This window comes from Ursus maritimus, unplaced genomic scaffold, assembly GCF_017311325.1.
Source record: "Ursus maritimus isolate PB19 unplaced genomic scaffold, ASM1731132v1 scaffold_24, whole genome shotgun sequence".
Lineage (NCBI taxonomy): Eukaryota > Metazoa > Chordata > Mammalia > Carnivora > Ursidae > Ursus > Ursus maritimus.
Window position 1 is genome coordinate 29,506,188 of NW_024424897.1, and position 26,851 is coordinate 29,533,038.

Sequence of the window (26,851 nt, forward strand, 5' to 3'; positions counted from 1 at the left end):
TGTGGGTAGCAACCCCCAAGCTGAGAACCAAACATGTCTTTGGACATTGCCAACTGTCCCCTGGGGGCAAAATTCTACCAGATGGAGAACACTGCTCTACTTACATACAGTCCTCACCAAATTATGTATAAAGTAGCTGTTTGCTTGCTTATCTCCTCTAAGAGTCTAAGAATACAAGTGCAGGGGCTATACAAAATTTATCCTCATGACCCCTGTGCCGAAACATAACACCCAATGCATACAGTAGACATATAATACATATTTCCTCCCTAGCAAAACTTTGAGGTGCCAGGTATCAGAAGACCTAGATTTTAGCTTATCTCCGTCAGCTCTATTGCTTAAAGTGTGGTGACTGTGGACAAGTCAGGTAGCTCTGTGCTCTGGTTTCCCTCATTTGGTTCTGGTTCTTTTCTGCTTCGTGCAGGGATGGCTGCTTCCTGGTATGCTGACCTTCAATGGTAGGAAATTAAACAGGTTTTGCATCTGCAACTGCTCAGGATTCCACAATATTAGTAGGGAGACTCAGCTATGCTGAAGGATGATTTTTTTCCTCCTCTAATACACCCTATGAAATGCCTCTCTGGTTATTTCATTACCTTAAGGAAGGGCTTCTCTCTCTTTCTGTTTCTCTCTCTCTCTCTCTTTCTCTGTTTACCTACTTTATGACTTCCTTTTACATTCTGGTCATTCTATCACTGTGGCTTCTGTGTTCTCCCAGCACCGTGGTGGGCTGGTTTATGTATCTTGCTCCCTCCTTTGAACAGAAGGAATTCGTTTCCAGATTGAATTCGGCTGAGAAGGACCCCTGTTGCAGGGAAATGTGGATTAGGCCACCACCAACTCCCCTCCAGCAGCAGCTGGCTGGAGCTTCCCGTGAACCATTTCATGCCCTGAACGTGGAGGCTACAGAAAGCACTGACAAATTATAGAATTCTGCACAAATGAGTCAAAGTGCCAGACACATATCCTTTAGGCTGCAAGGGGAGCTTGAAAATCATCTAGTCTAGCTCTTTTCATTTTCAACTTGGGAACAGTGAAGCCTGAACAGATTAGGGGATTCATTACTATTTTCTTTGCAGTTTCTTACTATCTCAAAAAGTCAATCTCAATCATTCTGTTGCTTTCTTAATGCATCACAGCTAATCTTTATTTTCCATCTTTTCCTATACTTCATGATCCTCTCTTTAAGCTTAAAATAAGACTTTCCTTTCAATGCAGGGTTTGGGGATGTCTCATCTGAAAGAGGTGACAGATGTTTTTAAAATAGTGAGCTCTGTGTATCTAGGTCTACAGTAGCACATGGTTTAGAGGGGTGAACAGGTAGACTAATAGATGGGTGCATTCATATTGCAAGTTTTCCAAAATTATCTAATAGAAAACATTTTAGTGGCTAATGAGCACTGCACATTTTCTCAACAGCTGTCTTCTTACCAACAAATCCTGGTAATCTGCCTAGGAAGTTTTTAAAAGAAAGTTGTAAGAAAAAAAAATTAAGGAATAGAATGGAGCTATTTTCAATTTGCATGAAAAATATTGTCCCTTGGGGTGAAAAAAAACCAAAACCCTGTTCATCCCTCTAAACCATGTGCTACTGTATATAAAGTATGTTTCAGTGCCTGGAATAAAATAGACAATTATTTTTATTCCATTTACCCACTCGGAGTACATGTTTGACTCTCCAAATAATATAAATGCCAAAAATTTCGCAATGTAAGTGATAGCCAAGCTGCAATTATGTGTCTATGATCCTTTTGAAGATTTTTTGGATACATGAGTGAAAAGGATATAAAAATAACCTTTAGGTTATGAAACCATAAAACCAGCTACCCACCAGATCTTTCACCTCACTTCCTTCTCTTACTCCTCTGCGCCCTCTGCCGACTGTAGGTCTGTACTGCATTAGCAAATTTAACTGTTTTGAACAAAAGGATCACAATTTTCCCCAGCCCTCAACTGAAAGTCCTAACACACAAATTACCACTTTCAGGAATCATGGTGTCTTCTTTTTTCCTTTTTAGTAACACCAGGAACACTTAGCCATAATGTAAAAATTAAATAGGGATAAAGATAAATAGAAAATAAAAAATCAAATGTTAATTAACTCTACCTTCGATAGAACTATCAACATTTTGCTGTATCTTTATTCTATTTTGTCTACATAAGATGTATGTTATTTTTCTTACAAAGATAGGATTATTCTGTATATAATTTTTACACACTTGCTTTTAGCACTGTTTATGGTAAACATCTTTCCATGTCAATAAAATGGGATCATGAAGTGGCTACCTAGTGTTCCATTGCAAGGATGTCCCATAATACCTTTATATATTTATAAAGTACACTTTCAGTCTGATTTCAGCTTTCCTGATTGCTGGGTTTTTTAAAATTTTTACTCTTATGCCCCATATTGTCCATGAAGATAGATCAGAAGCTAAAGCAAAAATTGGTAATACTTCATAATTAATATTAGGGTCTAAAAATGATACACTAAGATCTCAATATACTGTATTATCAAATACTTCTACTGCCTGTTTCCATTTCCTGCACCGCTTATGCTTTTCTACTAAATTGTATTAAAATATATTTATCATAAGCAAAGAGTGAACATTTTAGAAAGGTTTAGTCTTTTTCCCAAAAAGATTCAAGAAGATTTTTCATCTCCAAAATGAGAGTTGACAGCATGAACAAGAAAAAATCAGAGGTCTGGAAAGACCTGGTGAAAATTAGAAATATATTTGCAATGTTCAACTCCCAATGAAGGAATGAATGTCCTCTATTATACTGAGAAAAATCCAATTAGTGAAGCTGAAGATAAACTTGAGAGTTTTCTCAAGACTCAGAGGAAATAATCAATAATTGAAAATAATGAGAGGAAAAGATAGGAAATAAGGAGTCTGAAAGATGTAGTTTGTGCAAAGTAGGAATTCCATAGCAGGAACTGGAACCAGGAGAACACAAGCAAAAATAAAAGCAACAGAAGAAGAAATTTTTGAGCTAAATAAATATTTGAGTTTGAAGTTTAAAAATGGTTCACTGGAAAGTAAATGGAACACATGCCTAGGCAAAGCTCTTGAACATAAAAGACAGATCAAATTTTCCGTAAGAACAAAGACTCTTACAAGAGTGTAAAGTATGTATTTTAGAGAGAAATACAAGCCAAGCAATTCTCCCTAATACTAAATGCCAATCTTCAATATTTATAGGACTTTGAGGATTAATCAAAATTAAGAACTCAAGAATAGTGAAGGAGTCGTTTAAAATTTCCCCTCTTAAATTTTTTTGCGGAGCTCCAATAAGGAAAACCAGCAAAAGCTTAGCTCTTGTGAAGCAGGGGTGGAGGCATGGAACTCGACCTGGCAGTTTGCCCTCCCTCCCCTGATGGGGCCAGAGATATCTCCTCAGGCATTTTGAAAACCACTGTTCCAGTCCATTTAATAAGATAAAATAGGAAAATAATTGGTATGGCTATTGGAAAAGCTATGGTGAATTTATCCTTTTTTCCCTCCCCCAGCAATATGATTGTCTATATAGAAAACTGGGAACAACTTAAAAATGAATGGAACTAACAAAAGAATTTAGTATGGTGGTCAGTTTATACATATATTCATATATATGTATACATATATATATATGCACACCCATATATATGAAGATCAACAGAATATATGCACATACAATTCATATGTATGTGTGCATATATTCTGATACTGAATATATGAATATCATATAATAATGAATGTCAGAATGCAGAGCAACAGAATTCTTCTATTAATTCACTCAACAGATGTTTATATACCAGGTGTATGTTAATAACTGGGGACACAGTGGTGAGAGGGATGGACAGGTGTGGATGTTGAGCTTATGCTCTGGTGGGGGAAACAGATGCTCAGCTAATTACAGATCAAGATCAGTGCTAGAAATAAATTAGCATTTATCTGTTTACTTTTTACTGTTTTCCTTTTGCCCCCCGCACTGGGATGCAGGTCCAATCACAAGTGGAAATCACTTTTTTTTAGAGGGAGGGGGAGGGGCAGAGTGAGAGGAAGAGAGAGAATCTTAAGCAGGCTCCATGCCCAGCGGGGAGCCCAACACGGGGCTCGATCTCATGACCCTGGGGTCATGTCCTGTGCTGAAATAAAGAGTCAGACACGTAACTGACTAAGCCTGGAAATCAGTTTTGTACAGGAAAAAAAAAAAAGCCAAAGGCTGAGAGAGATAGCACATAAAAGAGGCTGGGGAAGAAGAGTCTATGGAGAAAAGATTCGGGCTGACGCCTGAAAGATGGGAGTGAGTGAGGAGTGTGAGGAGGGTGGCTGAGACCGAGAGAAGTTGAGGGAACATGTGGCTGGACCCCAGACATGGGGGGAATGGCAGGCTGGACGGCAGGGAGGGGAGAACAGGGAAGATGGGCACAGGGTGCCCAGGAAGGGCTAGTCAGATGGCACAGGATGCTGTAACCTGGGGTGAGAACTCTGAATGTTGTTTTACACGGTGTGAAGCCCATGGACGGTTGTCAGGAGAGGAGTGACGGAAGCAGTGAACTCAGAATTGTATTACAGCGCTTTCTGTCTCTCCGTGGGGGTGAAGGGGGTGGACTTCCACCAGTTGGACTTCCAGCTGGTTGGAAGGAGCACTGGGCAGTTAGGCACAGGGATGGTGGCCTCGGCGAGAGTGGGCAGTGCTGATAGAAAGAAATGACAAACCTAAACTATGTGGAAAGTATAAATAGCAAAAACCATTGACTAGTTGTATGTGGGGTTTGAAGGCAAGAAAGCAGTATCAGTGTGAGGTTTTCAATCTTCCAAACAGATCTGATGGGCATGCCACCGTGGGGAGATGGCGGCAAGGAGAGGCGACCTGAATGAGTCCTTTGCTGGGGTGCAACTGGCCTCAGCTAAGTCATCTGAATTCATGAAAGACTTAGTTTATATTCCTGGAGAAGACAGCCAGGCTTCTGACCCAGACTTGAGACCTGCCCTCTGAGAGAGGACTCCAGGTGTACAGAAAAAAAGGGCAGTGGTGTTTATGCTGACAAGTATTAGAATGCAGTCTGGGGACCACAGCCCAAGTGAAACCCTAAACTTTTGTCTGAAATGCCCTAATGCTGAACTCGGATCCCCTGCAGTGATTAGTCGGGGCAGCGGAAGGGATTGAGAAATAGAATACTTTCAGCTCATCTCTGGAATCCCTTTACTGGAAGGAAGGTGGTTGATGACTTTATTCTCTGATCCCTTCCAGAATTCAAACACCTGGTTTTCTGAACTGTCAGTTTTAATAAAGCTCACATACAGTATATGTCTCACTAGGCAAAACTATAAACTCATCTTCCTTAACACCTGGTTTGTGTGTCTTATTTTCCTTATATTAGCAGGCTAAATTGACTAGGAACCTTCGGTCTGTATGGATCTGTGACAACATGTTTGACTAACCAAATCACCAGGTGGTTATCTAAGGTTTTATGGATTCATTCTCTTTACACCTTCATTCTCTTATTCTAATTCTCTCTTAGAAAATAGAAGGGGTGCCACAGAAGACCCATGAATAGCCAAAGCAATCTTGAAAAAGAAAAACAAAGCTGGAGGCATCACAGTTCCAGACTTCAAGCTGTATTACAAAGCTCGAGTCACCAAGACAGTATGGTCCTGGTTCCATAAAGTAAAACGGGTGGACTGGATAATATATAACACATATATAAAATAATTTCTCAAATTAATTCTTTGTGTGTTCACGAGGATGGCAGGCTAAGGATGAGAATTTGCATCTTACTTCTTTGTACCCTACCATTGCTGTTATGGCCATAAAAGCATAAAAGTTCATACTTAGGGACGCCTGGGTGGCTCAGTCAGTTAGGCATCTGCCTTCGGCTCAGGTCATGATCCAGAGTCCTGGGATCTACTGAGTCCTGCATCGGGCTCCTTGCTCAGCGGGGAGCCCACTTCTCCCTCTGCCTGCCGTTTTCCCTGCTAGTGCTCTCTCTCTGATAAATAAATAAATAAAATCTTTAAAAAAAAAACAACTCACACTTAAGGAGAATTCAGATATTGCCTTTAATTTATTCTTTTATCTACTGAGGTACTCACTTATTTGATAAATACTTACTAATGATCAGTATTTATAAAAGAAGTGAGAACCTAAATACATAAGCAGGAACAAATTAAAGTCAATATCTAAATCCTTTTCTGGTATTAAATGTTATAGTTTTATGGCTAGAATGGCTCATAAAAAGTCTTTTAAGAGTGGAAATCCTTACAGATATAATTGAATTAGCAGCTACTTTCACTGCTTCATGTCTGTAGATCCTATGTTGGTGGTGGGTGATCCAGGTAGGAGAAAGTAGGCTCTCGAAACCAATAGAACAGGCTCCCGCCTCAGATCTGCCTTTGACCTACCCATGTGACCTTGGACAAGTTACTTCATTCATCTAAACTTCAGTTTCTTCATGTAAAACCTGGAGATCATAATGGAACCGATTTCAGAGGGGTATTGCAAGGATTAAACGAAAACACTTAGCATAGTTTCTGGCTCATAATGAGTACTCAGCAGGCTTAAGCTATTATTAAGCGACTTACGGGTTGTTATTTTATAAGCTTTGGAGCCCAGTAACAGTGTCATCATCCTCTTCTGTTTCTCCACTGCCCTTGCAAGGCCAAACTCTTGAGCATTTTCGTAGGAGCAGACATTCAACAGTACAAGTCAAATAAAAAAGAAGTAAACTGATTTGGACCATCATCAAGACAGATTAAATTCAACTCAGCTATAAAATTTAGCAAAAACTATTGAGAGGATACATTCCATAAAGGTCCACTTTCACATTACAGAGTGCTTTCACTTGTATTATTTTTATAATCCTCTCAGCAAATCCCTGGGATAGCTATTATTTTTATATCACTGTTGAGAAAATAGGTTTAAAAAATTAAAGTGATCTGCCTGGTTCTTAAAGTGACTGGAACCCCGATCTTTTGATTGCAAAACTAGCTTTTGTGACCATGACTCTGTCTTGGGAATCCACAAACCAAATTTGTTCTATACTGTGAAAAACATCCCTGCGGAAAGTGAGAAGTTCTGATCTTTACCCATCTGTTTTATCCATGATACCCTATAGTTCTTTCTCTTCTGAGTTGCTTGGTGTCTAACAGCTTTTACTAGTAAATAAGGACAGATATACTTTTAGTCCCCCAATTAAACACACACACACACACACGAAACAACAACACTGATCAATCACAACAGGTAATCTATGTTTGTTCTCTGTGCGAAGTCAGACATTTGTGAACATTCATTTCTCACTCATTCATTTTACATGGTATTCCAGAATAGTGTTTTCCTTTTTCTTCTGCTATTTTTAATGAGAACAATAGTATTATATCTTTATTAGAATTATTTCTTTGTTTACATCACACAAATCTCAAATATACAGAAAAGTGCAGAGAATAATATAACATTCATGAACCTACCACCCAGCACATACATTAATATTGTGCCTTATTTTCATCATAGTTTTTAAAGAAATAAAATGGTACAGCTACTTTTGAAGTTAACACGAATCCTTCCTTTTCACATTGTGAAATTTTCAGACTAAACACTATGAATATCAAGTACCTTACTCTGTACATCCTTCTGCAGCTTGCTTTTCTTCATTCAAATGTGTTTTCAAGATTTATCCATGATATACAAATAGATTTTTTTTATTTCAAAAGTTGCAAAATGAATATACCACAATTTATTTATTCTGTGTTTGGTGAATATTTTATGTTGTTTTCAGTTTTCTTTGCCACTAGAACAATGTGTGTCTTTACACAATATTAGCGGTTCTTTCAGGTACACTCACCAAAGTGGAACTGCTGGGCCAGGTAGTATACAGATACTCAATTTTAATAGGTCTTCCCCAGTTGTTTTTCAAACTACCATTTACATTTTATTATTTTTTAGAAAATTTTATTTATTTATTTATTTATTTATTTATTTATTTATTTATTTGAGAGAGAGAGAGAGCAGAGGGAGAGGGAGAGGGAGAGGGAGAAGCAAACTCCCTGCTGAGCAGGGAGCCCTACATGTGGGGTTCAATCCCAAGACCCTGAGTTCATGACCTGACCGAAGGCAACTGAGCCACCCAGCCGCCCCCCCATTTACATTTTAACTAGAACATTTTATGTCAGAGCTTTCATTTCTTTGTATATTTACCAACTTCTATTATCTAAGTTTTTGACAATTTAATATAAATGAAATGGTGTGATTTATTTTTCATCTTCCCTGTTACTATGGAAGTTAAACAATTTTCCATGTGCTTATGTGCCGTTTGGATTTTTTCCCTGTTCATATTTTCAGTTGCATTATTTAGGTTTACTTATTGATTTATAGGAATTCCATGGATATAATCAATATTGGTCCTTTGTTGTCTATGTAACAAATGTCTTCTACCAATCTGTGTGTTGCGTTTTGATTTATTTATAGTGTATAGTTGAACAGGAGTTTTTGCTTTCTAGTGTAGATCAGTTAATCTTTTCTTTCATGGTTTGTGATATTTTATGTCTTTAAGGAATCTTTTTTTAAAAAATGATTTTATTTATTTATTTGAGAGAGAGAGCATGAGAGAAAGAGAGAGAGTGCACAAGCAGGGGGAAGAGGCAGAGGGAGAAGCAGACTCCCTGCTGAGCAGGGAGCCAGACATAGGACTTGATCCTAGGACCCTGGGACCATGACCTGAGCCAAAGGCAGACACTTAACTGACTGAGCCACCCAGGTGCCCCTAGAAATCTTTTTTTTTTTTTTTTTTTTGAAGAGAACGAGGAAGTGAGAGAGTCGGAGGAAAGGGCAGAGGGAGAGAGAAAGAGAGAGAGAATCTTAATCAGGCTCCATGCCCAGTGTGGAGCCCAGTGTGGGGCTCGATCTCACCCCCCTGAGATCATGACCTGAGCCAAAATCAAGAGTCAGACGCTTAACCGACTGAGCCACCCAGGAGCCCCAGAAATCTTTTCTTAACTTTTAAGTCGTAAAGTTTTACTTTTATATTGTCTTCTGAAAATTTCAACATTTTGCCTTATGCAATTAGTTCTTTATACATCTGTAATTCACATTTGTATATGATATGATAATGGAATTTCATTTTTGTATAAGGATAGTCCATTGTTCCAGTATCATTTTTTTCTTTACCATTTTTTGTGATTGAAGTATAGCTGACAGACAATGTTACATAAGTTTCAAGGGTACAATGTAGTGATTTGGCAAGTCTCTGCATTATGCTCTGCTCACCATAAGTGTAACTACCACCTGTCACCATACAGTGCCCTCAATACTGTTTTTTAAGTATTTTTTAAATTGTCCATTCTCTCTCATATGCTAAGTTGCAGTGTGCGTATGGAATTTTTTCATATGAAAAGCTGTTAGTTGTATATTTATTTTTCCTTGTCAGTATTACCATATTTTCTTTATACTGTCCTCATATCTGATAGGGCAGTTTTCTCCCCGCCCCCAACCTTAAAAAGTTGCTTTTCTACTTTTTCAGGTTGTTTGATTCCTATACCTTTCCCGTGAAGTTCAGTATTGGTATGTTAAGTTCCTTGAACACTCTTAATGGATTTTTATTTAAATGTCATTGGATTTATAGTTTACATTGATAGAAATGGTCTTCTTTATAATATTAAATATACTAATCCATGAATAAGATATCACATAGGAGTAAGGACAGAAAACAAGAACGCTTCCCTAGGTGTTTTAAGCAGAAAGGAATTTGATGCAAGGGCTTAATTGCTGGCTAGGTTCCTAGAATAAGTATGTATTTGTTTTGTTTGTTTGGTTTTCAAATATATGGCGGACAGGGATTAGCTATTTTTTCTTTCTTTTGCTTCTGTGTTGTCATCAGAGAATTATATATATTCTTTGGTGTTTGTTGAAAATGTCCTCTGTGGCTTACAGGATCATCAATTTTAATGAATGTTTAATGAGAGTTTGCAAATAATACGTATGTTCTGTTTATTGGGGATGGGGTTCTACAAATGTCCTTTTGATCAAGCGTATGAATTATATGCTAGTCTTCCATATCTTTGCCAATTTTTTTGTCTGCTTAATCAATTGATTTCCTAGAAAAGAGCCTTAAAATGTTCCTTTGTGGTTGTGAATTTATACATAATTTATATATAACATATGTAATATTATATATAATATTACATGCACATATGCACACACAATAATATACACACATTTGAATGATTTAACATTTTATTGCTGAGTAATTCCTTGATGGATATATCACAATGTGTTTTATCCGTTCACTCACTGAAGGACATTTGGGTTTTTTTCCAGTTTTTGGCTATTACAAATTAAACTGCTATCAACATTTGTTTACTAGTCTTTTATGTGCAATGTTATTTTTTTCCTCCTGGATATATACCTAGGAGTGGAATGGCTAGATTGTATGGTAGGTATATGTTTAACTTTTATTTTTAAATATTTAAGTATTTATTTATGTATTTGTATATTTATGTATTTATTTATTGAGAGAGAAAGAGGATCGGGGTGGCAGAAGGAGAGGGAGAGAGAATCTCAAGCAGGCTCCCTGCCAAGTGCAGAGCCTGATGTGGGGCTCAGTGCAGCGCTGGATCTCACTACAAGGAAATCACAACCTGAGCCAAAATCAAGAGTCAGATGCTTAACTGACTGAGCCACACAGGCGCCCTGTAACTTTTAAAGAAACTGTCAGTTTTCCAAAGTGCCTTTATCATTTCCATTTCACAAGCAGTGTATGAGAGTTCTATTTCTTCCACATTGTTGACAATACTTGCTTTGATCAATCTTGTTAGTTTTATCTATTTTGATAGGTGCATAGTGGCACCTTGTGATTTAATTTAATTTATTTGAAGTTTTTATTTAAATAATCTTTATACCCAATGTGGGGATCGAACTCACAACCCAGAGATCAAGAGTTGCACGTACCTCTGAGCCAGGCAGGTGCCCCCACGTTTTTCAATTCTTTCTATCTCCCTGTGGCTTTCTAGAAAATTGCTTCATAGCCACCTTCTTATCCCTTTCTTTCTCGTGAAAAATTTTACCTCTCTTTTAAAATTCTAATTTTAGTAACTATTGTATTTTTCATTTGCAGATGGTTCTTTTTCAAATTTACCTTTTTTTTTTTAGTGTTCTGTTTCTAGACCTTCTTTGCTTTAGTTAATTGTCAGACGCATATTGAAAATTATTCATATTGGCCTGTTGTTATCTGTAGTTCCTTGGTACCAGTAGTCCTGTGTGCATATCTGCTAACTCTCTCACGTGGAGAGTTATTTCCTCAGTCTCTGTAACTCACTTATTGTATATGCACCCTCTGTGGGTGTTGTTTTCTCCCGGGTAATTCCGTGTGTCCTAGTTGTGAAAGTGTCCCTGGCTCTGGTTCCCACAGGATCCCAGGGGTTTCAATGGTCCTGAATCAGATTTGGTCTTAATTTATCTCTTTGTGGCTCCCATACAGTACAGGTAACATGAATTTAGGTCCCCTCTCTGGTATACACATGGGGTTTAGTGTCTCCCACTTGTCTTTTTATTTCTTTCTATTTAGGCTTCAGGAAAAGCATGAGCTTCCTTGAGGGCTCCATGGTGTACAGAATGGGGACTTTCTGGTTTCCTGGGAATGGCAGGGGCAGATCTTGAGGGATCCAAGCTTTACTTTTTATTTTCTTTAGAGGGAGCAAGGGAGGAGAGCAGGGGCAGAGGGAGAGGGAGAGAATCTCAGGCAGACTCCACACCCTGAGCCTGTGGAGCCCACTCAGGCCCTGACCTCAGAACCCTGAGATCATGAACTGAGCAAAACCAACAGTTAGATGCTTAACCTACTGAGCCACCCAGGTGCCTCAAGGGATCCAGGCTTTATGAAGGAGTCCCCCATCCAAGCTCCCACCACTTATGGCCCAGTGCCATGTCTTCAGTCCCTATGTGAGTATTAAAACCCCAGCCCCAGCCCCTGGAGCTTCTGCCTGTTTGGAACTTAGGAAGCTCCAAATACATATTCCTCTCTTCCCCCCGCCCTGTGTTCTGAATCCATTTAGATAGATGGAGAAGTCTGACAATGGACGTGAGCATTTCACCTTTACTCCAATGAAGCAGTTTATAGAACAGAGGCAACAAAAGAATTACAACACTGCCTATAACCAAACTTGCCCTCCAGGCACAGACAGCATGGGAAAGTCTTAATTCTAGCAGCACAGCCTGCACTTTTGAGATTACTGTATAACCTAGGGCAAATGAGAATGCACGTTTTCTGCAAGTGGAGAGACGCCACAGAGGAGCAGCCAGGAGGGCTTGATCCAGATATACCTAGCAGCAGTTCCTTTTTCAAACTCATAAATCATCCCTCTTTCTCATGGAAGGAGGGAGCCAATGAGTGAGGCCAAGAGTATTACTCTAAAGGAAGGAAGTTCCTCCACTGAGAAACAAGGTGTGGGGTGTGGGGTAGTCAGTCCCTTCTAAAGATACCCGATGTGCTTGTGTCTCTGGCTTTCATTCTGTCTTTCCTTTCTGAAATCTGGTATGTGTACTCTTTATTTTCAGCTAAACTGTATATTTAAGAGTATTTTTGGTATATTTTGCCCAGAATTTCCATGTTTCAGGCCAGGAGCTTCAGCTGTCATGTTGTTGGAAGTTCCTCTAGAGAGTGTTTTCACAAAGGAAACAGGATGGCCTATTGAAATAGGCAAGTGCTAAAGGAGAACAGACCGATCTAGACCTCTCTCCATGTCTTTACAGGACCTCGGAGGCTGCACCAAATAAAAGCTATTTGCTAATATGATTCTTTCCTTCATTAAGTATAAGAAAGTAAACATGGTTAACCGACTGAGCCACCCAGGTGCCCCTGTAGGTAAACACTTTTAAACATGTATGATGCATGCAGTTTGAATTTCTGAACCTTATATCTGTATCTTGCGGAGTGTCATTTATAGTCTCATGTTGTTCTCATTAATCTATTGTAATACAGTGATAAATGTACAGCTTCATCAAAGTACATATTTGTAATGGGAATCCTTGAAGATCATTTAAAATAGTTCATACCCAATGGGTTTTGATGAAATTCCTTTATTCAAGCAATTGCATGTTAGATGTAATACAGTTTGTATAAAGAAGAGAGAACATAAAAGGCATTATAAAAACAGTAGGAAAGTCTGTCTCTCATGTCTTGTGCATTTAGTCTAGGAAAATACCACATCCATCCTTGCATCCTCATAAAACAAGACGGAACCAGCACTGAATTGAATAAAACAGTAACATATCTGTGTTGTCACATCTGATCTTTTTTCTCTTCCTGGAAATTGGCATGAACATAGTTTGTCCTCAATTTCAAGTCTTTAAGTTTAGAAGGAGAAACATTTCAATATAGTAATGTGAAATAAGTGGAAATTTTTTTGAACACTTAGTTGCTTTGATACGCATTGCCCAAACATGTGCAAACACGTTCTGTGTTTTATAGTGTCACCTCCTCAATTCTCACTGGTTGCACAATTCTTAACCCATTTTACAGATTAGGAGACACGAGTTTTCAGAATTTATTGGCACCCATGCGGTGTTATATTGTTTAAACGACCTACTTTATTCAAAGCCAAATACAGCGTGCCGGTAGGACATATGGTAATACCCAAAGGAACTGAGGGAACGAAAAGATCTTTGAGCATTGGTGTTTTAGCATCTGACCCTTGAATAGCTTTCGTGCAAGCATCTAGCTTGCTTGAGATTTTCAAGCATATCTGCTCTGGCCATCTCACGTCCAGAGTGTACCCATCGCCTCAGGGACTTTCCCTGCCTTCTTCAGAGAAGGTAAAGGAGGGACACCCAAGCAGGTTTGGAGGGTATGGGGGTGCAGAGAATTATAAGATGGGCTACGGAGAAGATTCTGAGGTGACATTAGTTTCTTCCATTTCCCTTCCGTCTAGAAGCCTCCTCACTTCCCAGCCCCTCCATCTTCCCCTCAGATCAAGTCCAATTTTTTTCTGATTTTCCTTCTCTTCTATCCCTGCCACCTCTTACTCAGCCCCGCCCACCTCTCAGAGCCCGCCCCTCCGCGATCACGCCTCCCTCTAGGCTCCTCCTTTCCCATAAGTCCGAAGAGCTCCTCGTCAACCCTCCCTTCAGTGTCAATCACGCTGGACCACCCTCTAGGCCGGCTCCGGAACGCACACTCCGCCAGTCAGCGGCCTCGCCTGCCGGGGAGCCTGGGCTGTGGAAAGATGGAGCGTGCGTCTGGCGGCTTCTCCGAGGAACAGTTCCGGGAGGCCTGCGCGGAGCTCCAGCAGCCCGCGCCGGCCGGGGCCGACTGGCAGCAGCTGGTGGAGACCCTGGGCATCAGCATCTACGGGCTGCTGGACCAGGTAGCGGCCGGCCCGCTGGAGAACCCGGGGCTGTCGCTCACCAGGGCCAGACTTCCCGGGGAAGTGCTGGGCTGCGGCCCCGGAAGACAGGGCCAGACTTGGTCAGGTGGAGCTGGGAGGAGCTAGTGCAGGGGCAGTGCCTGCCGCTGACTTTGCCCCCTGCCTTTGGGAGGTCATCCAATTCAACCTCAGGTCTGAAAGCCAAGGGGGGAGTGGTCTGTTGGAAGTTGAACATTGAGTTAAAACGTGGGTAGGCTGAGTCTTGGCCCCATGCACTTGCCTGAGAGGGTCGTGGATCCTCCTCCCCGGTGGGTGCCACTGCTCTGTGTGTGTGTGTGTGTGTGTGTCGGTGGGGTGGGGAGAACCTTAGGGTTTGCTTATGGGTGGAAAGGAGACTGGACTTTTTGGAGACTGGTGGGTGTGCAGGGATAGTATGAGTGTGGAGCAGTGTGCCTGAGAAGGGAGTTACTATCATCTCATTTTAGTGGCTTGTTTCTTTTCGTGGCTGCCCCTTCTTTGCAAGCAGCACTTAATAATTTAGCCCGAAGCTTCAGGGAGAAAGATGATTTAAAGGGTAGGAGGCATGGAGTTGCTTATTAAGCAAGTCTCCAGGCGCTCACCAGAGGCCTTTGAAACCAGGTAGGTATCCAGGTGGAAAGATTGCTTTGCACCTGAGATCTGTCATCAGCTACACTGTGTGATAGCAGCTGCATGGCACATGGGCTAAAAAGTCACCTTTAGGCAGGTAAGTGCAATCAAGGCTTCCTGGCAGAGGAGTAGGGAGGCATTCTGAACATGTGTGGCAGAGCCACTGGGTGTGACAAGAGGAACAAGCTCACAGCCCAGAGCAGGCAGAATTAATTTCTGAGTGTAATTTCAGTTGTTGCCTTGGTGCAAAAATGGACATCTTTTCAAGCAAAATCCTTTATTCCTCTCTCTGACTATTCCCTCTTCTTTACCAGCCACATCCAGGCATTTGCCAGGTTTCGTCAATGCGACTGCTCAGACACGTCTGATATCTGGCCTCCTTCCCTTCCCTTTTCTTTCCTTTGTGGCTGCCACGTTGGGTGGTACCTCTCACGTAGAATTGCAGTGACCTCTGTAACTGCTGGCCTTCCACCTCTCTGATCCCTTCTCTCCTACACAGTACAGCCTGCTCAAGCACCTGAAGGACAGGCTGTGGTCTTACCACTCCCCTTTCAGTGGCACTGTTGGTTGCAGAATTAAAGCTAAGAATAACTAGTGTAATAGCTCACACGTGGCATGCTTATGTTCCAGGCACTGCTTACGTGCTTTACAGGTATTGACTTAATCCTCACATCAGTCTTTTTAAAAATTTTTTACTTTGTTTAAATTCAAGTTACTTAACATATGGTGTATTATTGGTCTCAGGAGTAGAATTTAGTGATTACTCATATTCAACACCCTGTACTCATCCCAACGATGCCCTCCTTAATACTACACCCATGTAGCCCATACCCCTACCTACCTCCCCTCCAGCAACCCTCAGTTTGTTCTGTAAACTACAGACTCTTATGGTTTGCTACCCTGTTTTTATCTTATTTTTCCTTGCCTTCCCCTTTGTTCATCTGTTTCGTTTCTTAAATTCTACCTATGAGTGAAATCATGATATCTTTCTCTAACTTATTTCACTTAGCATAATACACTCTAGTTCCATCCACATTGTTGCAGATGGCAAGATTTCATTCTTTTTGATGGCTGGGTAATAGTTCATTGTGTCTATATACTACATCTTCTTTATCCATTCATGGACATTTGGGCTCTTTCCATAGTTTGACTATGTGGATAGTCCTGCCATAAACTTTGGGGTGCATGTGCCCCTTCCTATCAGCACTTTGTATCCTGTGGATAAATACCTAGTAGGCTCACATCACCCTTAACGTAACTACCACCTTTTTACCTATACAAAACGGAGTATGTGGAGAGGTTAAGTTGATTGCTGAGGGTCTGAATTGGGATCAGAGCTCAACTGTCCACTTCCAGACCTGTGCCATAGATAGGCTCCTTCCTGAGTTCCCTCTCTGAAGGAAGGCAAATGCTGCCAGGTGGGCTATACAGATCTTTCTCAACTTAAGATGGGTTAACATCATGATAAATCCATTGTAAGTTGAAAGTATGGTAAGTCAAAAATGCATTTAATACACCTCACCTACTGAACGTCATAGCTTAGCCTAGCTGATCGTCACCGTGCTCAGAATGCTTTCATTAGCCTAGAGCTGGGCAAAATCATCACAAAGCCTGTTTTATACTGAAGTGTTGACTATCATGTAATTTATTGAATAGTGTACTGAAAGTGAGAAACAGAATGATCGTATGGGTGCAGAACGGTTGTATCAATATTCGACCCTGTGGCTCACTGCCCCTGCCCACGTCAGGAGAAGGTACCATACCACATCTCACTAGCCCTGGGAAAGATCAAAATTCCACATTCAAAGTACAGTTTCTACTGAATGCATATTGCTTCTGTACTTTTGTGAAGTGGAAAAATTATAAGTTGCACTGTCAGAAATTGTTGACTGTACTGAACTAGTTTGGTCCCAACTTAAAATTTCCAGCTTTATGTCCCTGACTCATCTGCACACCCCCTGTCCTCTAGCCAACCCAGACCACTCTACCCTTTGCCCCTCCAATGGACCTGTGTTCTTCTGCTTTTGTGCCTGTGAGCTGAGACAGTGATGGCTTTGTACTGGGTATTGTTTTTATTGTGTACTGTTACGTAGCAGGGCCCTCTTCCCTCTGGTTGGGAGGACATGAGTGGTCTTTAGAATAGCTCCCACCCCTACTAATCATACTATATGTCTTATTTCAACCTGTTCTAGGGATGAGAGAAGTCATGGTTCACTGATGTAAAGTATAGGTGCTCCCAGATAACTTGTCTAAGTTTAAAGGGCCATGGGATTCCAGTAGGTGTGCCCTTGAGCCTCAGAAGCTAGGATGAAGGCCATTCATGGCCACTTTAATTTCCATCTGTATTAAAATGTCAAGAGGCCCCATTGGTTCAGGGTATAAGCCCTTTCCTAGAATCCTTACTGTGTTCTAGCTTTTTCCAGCATTGTTTGCTGCCTGGCGCACTTGCTAAAGCCTCATTTTCTTCCCAGGTTGACTCCCATGTTTTACCTTCCTCCTGGAAGGGAATTCCCTCTAATTTCTAGTTAGGAAATCTTTTCATCTGACTATCACACTTTATCAAAAGTGAATTCAGCTTGTCCCATACTCTGTGTAGACCTGCACCTGTCTGCCCCAGAGCCCTTTATCTGTCTTACGGGCCAGTGGTGTTTAATCTACCTTGCATGTTACTGTCATTTGTCTTTTCTTCCACCCACTCAAACCATTTTACCCACATGAGTGCATATGGCCCCTTCAGGTCCCCAGCTGGAGGTCAGAGCAGAAGACCGGGGCCCCTCTGTCAATCTTTGTCTTGATTAATCTACCTGACCATTTGTGCAGGGGAGTCCAGGTGAGGTTTCTTACTGCCCTCTTGGCTTTCTGACTTTTTAAATGCCAACAACTGGGGTCAACAGAGTGGAACTCTTTAATGTTGAAGGGCCACCAGGGGGTCCCACTGAGCCCCCATCTTTCGAAGGTCCCACATTAAGGCTTTGCCTCAACCCCATCAACATCTGCTTCATTCATCCTATTTCTTTTTTTTTTTTTTTTTAAAGATTTTATTTATTTATTTATTTGACAGAGATAGAGACAGCCAGCGAGAGAGGGAACACAAGCAGGGGGAGCGGGAGAGGAAGAAGCAGGCTCCCAGCAGAAGAGCCTGATGTGGGGCTCGATCCCACAACGCCAGGATCACGCCCTGAGCCGAAGGCAGACGCTTAACGACTGCGCCACCCAGGCGCCCCCATTCATCCTATTTCTTAATAGCCATCAAAAATTTTGACTCTATTGAGATGAGTGCCTTGATTCCTCCCTCTGTCTTTCCCCACTTTCTTATTAATTACTCTCATTTTTCTTGGCATCTATAAGACCTGTAAAGGGAAAGTGAGGCAGGTAATCTGGTTAGTCTTCCTGGATTGCTTGAGTTTTGCAGCAGTAAGTTTACGTGTAGTGCCCATGCAAAAGGGACCTCTTCCCTCTTTATCAAAATATTTACAATGACTTGGGTAAGGAGCATATTCCTTTTTTTAATTTTTATTTATTTATTTGACAGAAAGAGAGCACAAGCAGGGGGAGATGCAGTGGGGGAGGGAGAAGCAGGTCCTCTATGAGTAAGGAGCCGGATGCGGGACTGGATCCCAGCTGGGATCATGACCTGAGCTGAAGGCAGACACTTAACTGACTGAGCCACCCAGGCGTCCCGAGGAGCATATTCTATAGATAATATCCCCATCAGAATAAGGCCAGTCCTACATCTGGATCATGTATAGCCATTTATGTTGGTCCATCATGAGCTCTGATAATGATCTGTTATTACATGTTTCGAAAAGACTGAAATAAGTGTAGAGGCCTTTGAGTGTTTCACTGTAACAAATAAATTCTCTTTTAAAATTAAAAAGGATTGTAGCTTTTTTTTTTTTTTTTTAGTAGACAAATAATTCTCAATCATGTTCTTGGACTGATGGCTACTTTTGATATACAGTATTTGGTACTTTTTCATTTTCTCCTTTCCTATTAAATCACAGAATTTTTGGACTTTGGAAGTTTCTTTGAAATCATTCTGTCCAACACCATCATGTTTTCCATTGACTTCTTTTTTCTACTCCCTTTGCCTGCTCTGTTTCCATCCTCCCTTCTCTTTTTTCCTCCCCAGGTGATAATGTCAATAACTTACCTTTACATGGTGATTTAATTTACAAAATGCTGTTTCCTTTATCCCTGTAAACCAATCTGGAAGCTAGGGAGAGACAGGCTTATTTTCCTATTTTACAGATGGAAATAAGACCCAGAGTTGTGAAGTGAGACACACAAGACCTCATAACTAGTAACTAGACATGAACCAGCCTGCTTTGATAAGCTCGGCACCAAATACACAGCTTGCTTCGAGGCAAGAACTACTTTCTGGAGACTAGGGAAAACTAGCCCAGAGCTGCCACGGGGTATTATGGGAAGAACATGGGTTTTGGAAGCAGATTGTCCTGGGTTAGAATCTCCATTCTGCCCACCATCATTCATTTTTTCATCCAGAGAATATTCATCAAATGTCTCCCGTGTGCTGTTGACCTCACAGGCACTGGGGTAAGTAGTGAACAGGAAGATGCGCCTACTGTTTCAATAATGAGTTCTTGAACAATGAATGACATTCACTGATGAGAAGAAACTATCATATATAATGAAATGTTGGGTGAAAAATGCTATGAAGAAAGTAAAGTGGGATGAAGGGGTAGAGAGATGGTATGACAGTGGTGGCCATGGGTGATGTGATGTGTTTTAGATAAGGGAATCTGGAGAGCCCTTCTGCAGAGGTAACATTTGAGTGGAGGTAGAAATGAAGTAGGAGAAGGCATCATGCAAATATCTGGAGGAGAAATGTACGGGAGAGTGTTTTTCAAAGTTCAGGCAGATTAGAATACCTGGGGAGCTATCCTCAATTTAGGCCAAGTGAATAGTGGTCTGACTAGATCTGGTTTGGCTTGACTTCTTAACATTTTAAAATCTGAATGTCTGGCATTGTGAGAAGGGACTGACTGCATTGTGTCTTTATCCTTCTAATCAAAGAGTGTGGTGAAGAGCAGACAGCTCTTTCCAGGGACTGTTCTTTTCAATGCTGTGCACCTACTGAATTCAAAACGCCTGGCACTCTTACAAAAATTATGTTTAGCCAGGCTGGGCTAAGAGAAAGTTTGGCTTTGAGGAGGGAAACACAGATTTAACTCCCTGGAGAACAGATTTACCTCAATGGATGAAAAGTTTCCAGTACCACCCCCACAGGTGAGATGATAAAGTGGTTTGTGTCATGGGTGTCTTTGGGACGGACCCCTTCTCTCACTCTTCTGCCTCTCTGCTAAGGGAAGAGGGTTTACCAGCAGGAGTGACAGAACAGTTATTGAACCTGAGACACTTATCAAGCCATATTTTACTACTGGCAGGGCCACCATGTCTGAATGCCAAGCACCCATGTGTGGTACTCTCCTACCTGCTGCAGATGGAGGCCGGCTCTTGTGCTCTCTTACTCACACTCTCTGTCTCTGTCTGCTTCTCCTTTTCCATCTTCCTGAGCACACAGCTGGATGGATATGTCAGAGCCTCAGGTCTTCCGTTCCTCACTTCTCTCTCAGGATGAGCATGTGGTGTGAGGCTCTATGAGAATGTTGGTCCCAAGATTTAAAGTGGGGAGAGTGAGGGGAGAGGGATGATTAGGACCCCCCACTTCTGTCTCTAGGTATAAGCCAAGCTTCATGCCTTTCATTAAATTCATGTGTTTCATTAAATTCCTACAAGGGGTTCACAGGAGGTGACTATTAATAAAGCAAAACTGTCACTGGGCCTTGGGGACCCCTTGAGAGGAGAAGTTACTTGTCATCAAGGATTTGGGCATTCTAGATATTTGGACACGATACCACAGCAATAACAGGGTGATCCAGAGGCTGAATTGGGGCAATGTGGAGTGGAACATGGTTCTTGCTTGGTCTTCCAACCTGCTGTTGACATTAGAGTCACCATGTATGGGTGGAAGGAGAATTCTAGTGGGCCTCCAGTGGGAATAGTTTGTTACTTCACAGGCTCACCATCCCCTGACATCATTTTATGAGGCTAGTTTATCTATTGTTCAGGGAAATTATGCAAGTGAATATGTTCTTATAAGAAAGGGAGCATCCATGCAAATATGAATGCTTGATTTTTAGCCTGGGACTTTTAATGTGCCTTTAAGACCCAGAAAACCTTAGAGATAGACCTAACAACCTTATCTTGCCATTTAGGTTATGATAGACACGTTTCCATAGCTACCTTTGGGTTAATAAAAACTCCAAATTATTCATGTATTCATTTGAGGGGTCTTTAGGACCTGTTGTGTGCCTGGCATTATGCTAAGCCCTGGTGGTATCTGATGAGTAAGACAAAGTTCATACCTTCAAGAAGCTTGAAGACAATTTTTATGTTATGTAGATCTGACTTCCTGACCTATAGCATTTTTTCCCTCTCTGAACAGCTTTTAACATTTCTTCCAGAGTAGATCTCTGCTGATGAATTCTCTCATTTGTTTTTGTCTGGAAAACTTTTATTTCTCCTTCACTCATGAGGGACAGTTTCACTGGATATAGAATTCCAGGTTTGTGGCTTTTTCCTTTCAGTATACTATATATTTTACTCCACTCTGTTTTTACATGGCTGGTTTCTGATGAGATCCTGGTGTAATCCACATGTATGTTCCTCTGTAGGTCAATTTTCTCTTTTTCTTTTCTGAGTTTGAACAGGATATATTTAAGACTTTTTGGTATTTATCTGGTATTGTGTGCTCTAGACTGGTGGATTTACTCTGAAAGGTGGTCTGAGCCTACATGGTAAACACCCACATGACTCAAAGTAAAATATAAATGTGAATCTTATGACACAAAGCTTCCTCTCTTATATATGTCATTGCAATATCACAGGAAACTGTACTAACAGTGACTCAAAGGGGTTTATTTTTCTCACTTAATAAGTAGGGCAAAGGTCAGTAGTAGCTGGCACTGGTGTAGCTGATCAATGATGCCAGTAAAACGCTTGAGTCTTTTTACTGTTCCTCCTCATGTTTGTTACCTCATCATTACAAAATAGCTGCTGTGGCTCCAAACATCTATATTCAAACCTGTGTAGGAGACCAGCAAAGTTAGCTGTGTACATTGTCATAGAGGGTCTCTTAGCAAGAAAGAAGGTACTGTATGCTATGCCAAATCTTCTGTTTCTTCTGATCACTGTATTCTACACAAGAGATATACTGATTCCCTACCACTGAATAATTTTTATTTTATTTAGAAATGCAGCATCAGAAAAGTATACACCGTGTTTTACAGCATGATAAAGAGATAGAGACATTCTTAGAAATGGTTTCTGGAGGAGCTTCAGGAAAGCCAGTAACCTCTTTGAGTAAATCTATTTGGAATAATTTATTGAAGTACTAGTAATTTTAGAGACATATATGCAGAGGATTTATATTTCTAATTTAAGGAGATGTTACACATCAGTGATAAAAACTTTGCCCAAATCAAGCGAAGTTTCATGCGTCTTCCTATCAAATTGTTTGTACAAACAATGGTACCCAATCCTGATGAGATGCTCCTCTGCTACTGGCAAGAGTATCAATTGGTACAAACTTCTTTTTTAAAAAAATATTTTTAAGGATTTTACTTATTTGCCAGAGAGACAGCACGCAGAGAGAGAGAGAGCACAAGCAGGGGGAGTGGCAGGCGGACGGAGAAGCAGGCTCCCCGCTGAGCAAGGAGCCAGATGCGGGACTTCATCCCAGGACCCTGGGATCATGACCCGAGCTGAAGGCAGATGCTTAGCCAACTGAGCCACCCAGGCGCCCCTGGTACAAACTTTCTTCTTCTTCTTCTTCTTCTTCTTCTTCTTCTTCTTCTTCTTCTCCTTCTCCTTCTCCTTCTCCTTCCTCTTCCTCTTCCTCTTCCTCTTCCTCCTCCTCTTCTTCCTCCTCTTCTTCCTCTTCTTCCTCCTCTTCCTCCTCCTCTTCCTCCTCCCCTTCCCCCTCCCCCCTCCTCCTCCTCCCCCCTCCTTCTTCTTCTCCTTCTCCTTCTCCTTCTCCTTCTCCTTCTCCTTCTCCTTCTCCTTCTCCTTCTCCTTCTCCTTCTCCTTCTCCTTCTCCTTCTCCTTCTCCTTCTCCTTCTCCTTCTCCTTCTCCTTCTCCTTCTTCTTCCTTTTTTAAATAACATACAAACTCTTTTTTTATTATGTTAGTCACCATACAGTACATCCCTAGTTTTTGACGTAAAGTTCCATGATTCATTACTTGCTTATATCACCCAGTGCACCATGTAATACGTGCCCTCCTTAATACTCATCACCAGCCTATCCCATTCCCCCACCCCCCTCCCCTCTGAAGCCCTCAGTTTGTTTCCCAGAGTCCATAGTCTCTCATGGTTCATTCCCCTTTCTGATTACCCCCTTTCTTCTTCCCCTTCTTCTCCTACCGATCTTCCTACTTCTTATGTTCTATAAATGAGTGAAACCATATGATAATTGTCTTTCTCTGCTTGACTTATTTCACTTAGCATTATCTCCTCCAGTGCCGTCCATGTTGCAGCAAATGTTGAGAAATCGTTCTTTTTAATGGCTGAGTAATATTCCATTATATATATGGACCACATCTTCTTAATCCAGTCATCTGTTGAAAGGCATCTCAGCTCTTTCCACGATTTAGCTATTGTGGACAATGCTGCTATGAACATTGGGGCAAAATGGCCCTTCTCTTCACTACATCTGTATCTTTGGGGTAAATACCCAGTATTGCAATTGCTGGATCATAGGGTAGCTCAATTTTTAGCTTTTTAAGGGACCTGGTACAAACTTCTTAAAGGCTCATAAAAAGCATAAAGAACCTTAAAATGGTAATACCTTCTACCCCAAAATTTGTCTCTAAGGAAGCTTTCCTAATGAAAAAATTAGAATTATGGACCAACTTGGTCCATATGAAATGAGAGATTATTCCAGCAATATTTATATTTTAAAAATATTGGAAATGTTGGGGCGCCTGGGTGGCTCAGTCGTTAAGCGTCTGCCTTTGGCTCAGGTCATGATCCCAGGGTCCTGGGATGGAACCCCGCATTGGGCTCCCTGCTCGGCGGGAAGCCTGCTTCTCCCTCCCCCACTCCCCCTGCTTGTGTTCCCTCTCTCACTGTCTCTCTCTCTGTCTAATAAATAAATAAAATCTTAAAAAAATATATTGGAAATGTTGACTTACGAGAAGAATTAAATTAGCTGTGATCTCTCCATAGCTTGTTAAAAATAAGAATACAAGTTGGTTAAACCATACCATTCCCATTTTGTAACATATGGAAGTGTTTATTTGCTTATATATGTCAAATACTAAACTAGGTCTTTATGGATGATGGAGTTATGTGCCATTTTTATTTTCCTTACTCTTTTTTTTTTTTTGGCATTTTCCAGTTGTCCTATAATGAATATTATTTTTTACAATTATAAAAAATTCATTTTTTAGAAGACAAAATAAAAATGTATGTTTGCTGAGATCCTTTTTAGAAAGAAATAACAGGTGAACAAGTGCCTTGATCCAAGAATTTGGGCGGGTTGTACGTTACTTGAAAAGCACATTTTACTGCTAGACGAGGGGAATGGTAGTGAGCATTTTGTTCCTCTGGAGCCCTGGCGTTTCTCAGTTCTGCCACGAAAGGAGTGTTTAGAGGAAATTGTAACAATAGTTCATTCTTCTGAATTCACGTAAATCACATCGTTCTATTTTTCTCTTCCTAAGAGGGCTTTCTGTTTTTCTTTTCTGTGATATGTATAGGACTGAGGTCACATAGGGCATACTAAATTCAGAAGGGGAAACTTTAAGGACACAGTTTGTCTGAATTTATCTAGATAACCAAAGTTAACTCATATAAGCTGAGATCATTACCTCAATACATAATTACCCCTTTTGCTCAGTCAGTGTGTACAGAAAATGGGGTCCTAATACATTTGAACAGGGGAACTAATGGTCTCTCTTACAAAGCTGATTAATAAATGAATGGATATGTATAAACCCTCACTACCTTCCCATATGTGTGAGGGGAGAGGACAGGAGGGAGAAGGAGATGTTTCTCCTGCTGTCTGCCCCTTCCTTTGGGGCATCCATGGCATAGCTCGTGAGGGGTTCAGACCTACTGGCTTGTCATTTGCTGGTTGGAAACCCTTGGTATAAAGACATGGAAGAACTTTATACATTCAGTTTCAGTTTCATCTTCTATTTCTTACCAGGTGCTTTAACATATCTATGAGATTCCTAAACTAGGATGTGTTTCTCCCTGAGTTATGCCCCCTGAGCCAGGAAGCCCTTGCAGCCTCAAGATCTCTAGAAAGATTCACCATGTTTACCTCTTGACTTCACCTAACTCCTTAGCATGGGGTTAAGGGGATAGCTTTACTCATGTTCCATTAGCCAATAACATTTCTCTCTCTTTATTAAAGATTTTATTTATGAGAGAGAAAGAGAATATGAGAGAGAGAGAGAGCGCATGAGGCAGGGGGAGGGTCAGAGGAAGAAGCAGACACTCCACTGAGCAGGGATATGGAGCTCCAGGATCGAGCTCCAGGATCATGTCCTGAGCCAAAGGCAGTTGCCTAACGAACTGAGCCACCCAGGTGCCCTGCCAATAACATTTCTTTAGCATGTGGAAGAATGTGTCATTCTAAAAGCATCCTTTTTGTTTGTTTGCTTTTGCATGGAAATTAATCTAAAAGCCTTTGGCTCAATCTTAAAGATAGAGCCTTTAGGCAAGGGGAGGGTCAGGAATTGTTAGTTGCCACTGGACAGAAAGTGAAATGTGTAGCATGGCCAACTCCAGCCCAGAACCCTCACAAACGAGGATATGGCTTCACCTGAAAAAAAACCCCGGGAACTCTCTTGTACTTTTGAATCTAGAAATGGTCTTTTTTCTGAATAAAGGGGAATAATGTGATTTGACACTGCTGTTTCTTCCTTTATACACAAATAACTTGAATAAAAAAGAAGTTGTTGAAAAATTCTGTCTTGGAATTGATAAAAACAAGGTGTTGGTTTTCATTATGCCCCATGGATGTCTGAGAGTAACCTGTCCCCTGAATGCTAGCTGCCTACATGACACTCCCACTGGGATGTTTAATAAGCATCTCAAACTCAGATTTCCCCACAGCCCACAAATCACCTCTTCCCAACTTTTCTTAGAGCATGAAGCTCCCATTTCCCTGGTTGTTCAAGCAGAGGTTGTAAGTAATTCTTTGCTTTCTCTTTACCCAGAGGCAATCTGCCAGCACTTCCTGCCGACATTATTTCTAAATATATCCCTAAATCACTGGACTTCTCTCCATCACTGTTGTCACCTTCTTGTTCAAATCCCCATCATCTCTTATTTGGACGATGGCACTGGTTTTCAAATCCATCTCCTTGTTCCTTTATGATCTACTTTCTACCAAGCAGCAAGAATCATCTTTTTAATTATTATTTCCTCCATTTAAAGTCACTCATTGGTTTTCCTTAGTAGTTAGAACAAAATCCTTACCCCTTACCCTGGTTTACAAAGCCCTTTGCAGTCTGGCCCCTACTACCTCTGTGACCTCAGCTCCTACCACTATCCCCCCATCCATAGTTCTTTGGACCCTGTGACTTTGGTTCTTTCAGCATGCTAGTCCGTCAACTGGAGGGTCTTCCCCCTACCAGGAATAAGTTTTCCTTAATTTTCCATGGCTGGCTCCTTCTCATATTTAGAATAAGATGTTCTGATAAAGGTTATCACTCATAGCAGCCTTTCCTGACCACCTAATTATATAGGACACCCCTCCCCATCCCCAAATCAGGCACCACTGAATACATAACTTTCCTTATATCCTTTTATTATTATTATTAT

General features: G+C 41.0%; 2 protein-coding genes across 2 annotated transcripts in view; both read left to right on the forward strand.

The window, feature by feature from the left end:
• Positions 1-14,069: 14,069 nt before the first annotated feature.
• The window catches only part of LOC103681307 (phosphatidylcholine transfer protein), a 27,515-nt gene continuing 14,733 nt past the window's right edge, over positions 14,070-26,851 (forward strand). Inside the window, exon 1 of the mRNA XM_008710842.2 lies at positions 14,070-14,342. Coding sequence (XP_008709064.2) covers positions 14,202-14,342 — 141 coding nt within the window. The 5' untranslated portion in view covers positions 14,070-14,201. The remainder of the gene's footprint in view (positions 14,343-26,851) is intronic.
• LOC103681306 (phosphatidylcholine transfer protein-like) overlaps positions 14,349-26,851 on the forward strand; it is a 93,083-nt gene continuing 80,580 nt past the window's right edge. The window contains exon 1 of the mRNA XM_040640869.1: positions 14,349-14,534. The gene's annotated coding sequence lies outside the window, so the exon portion shown is untranslated. The remainder of the gene's footprint in view (positions 14,535-26,851) is intronic.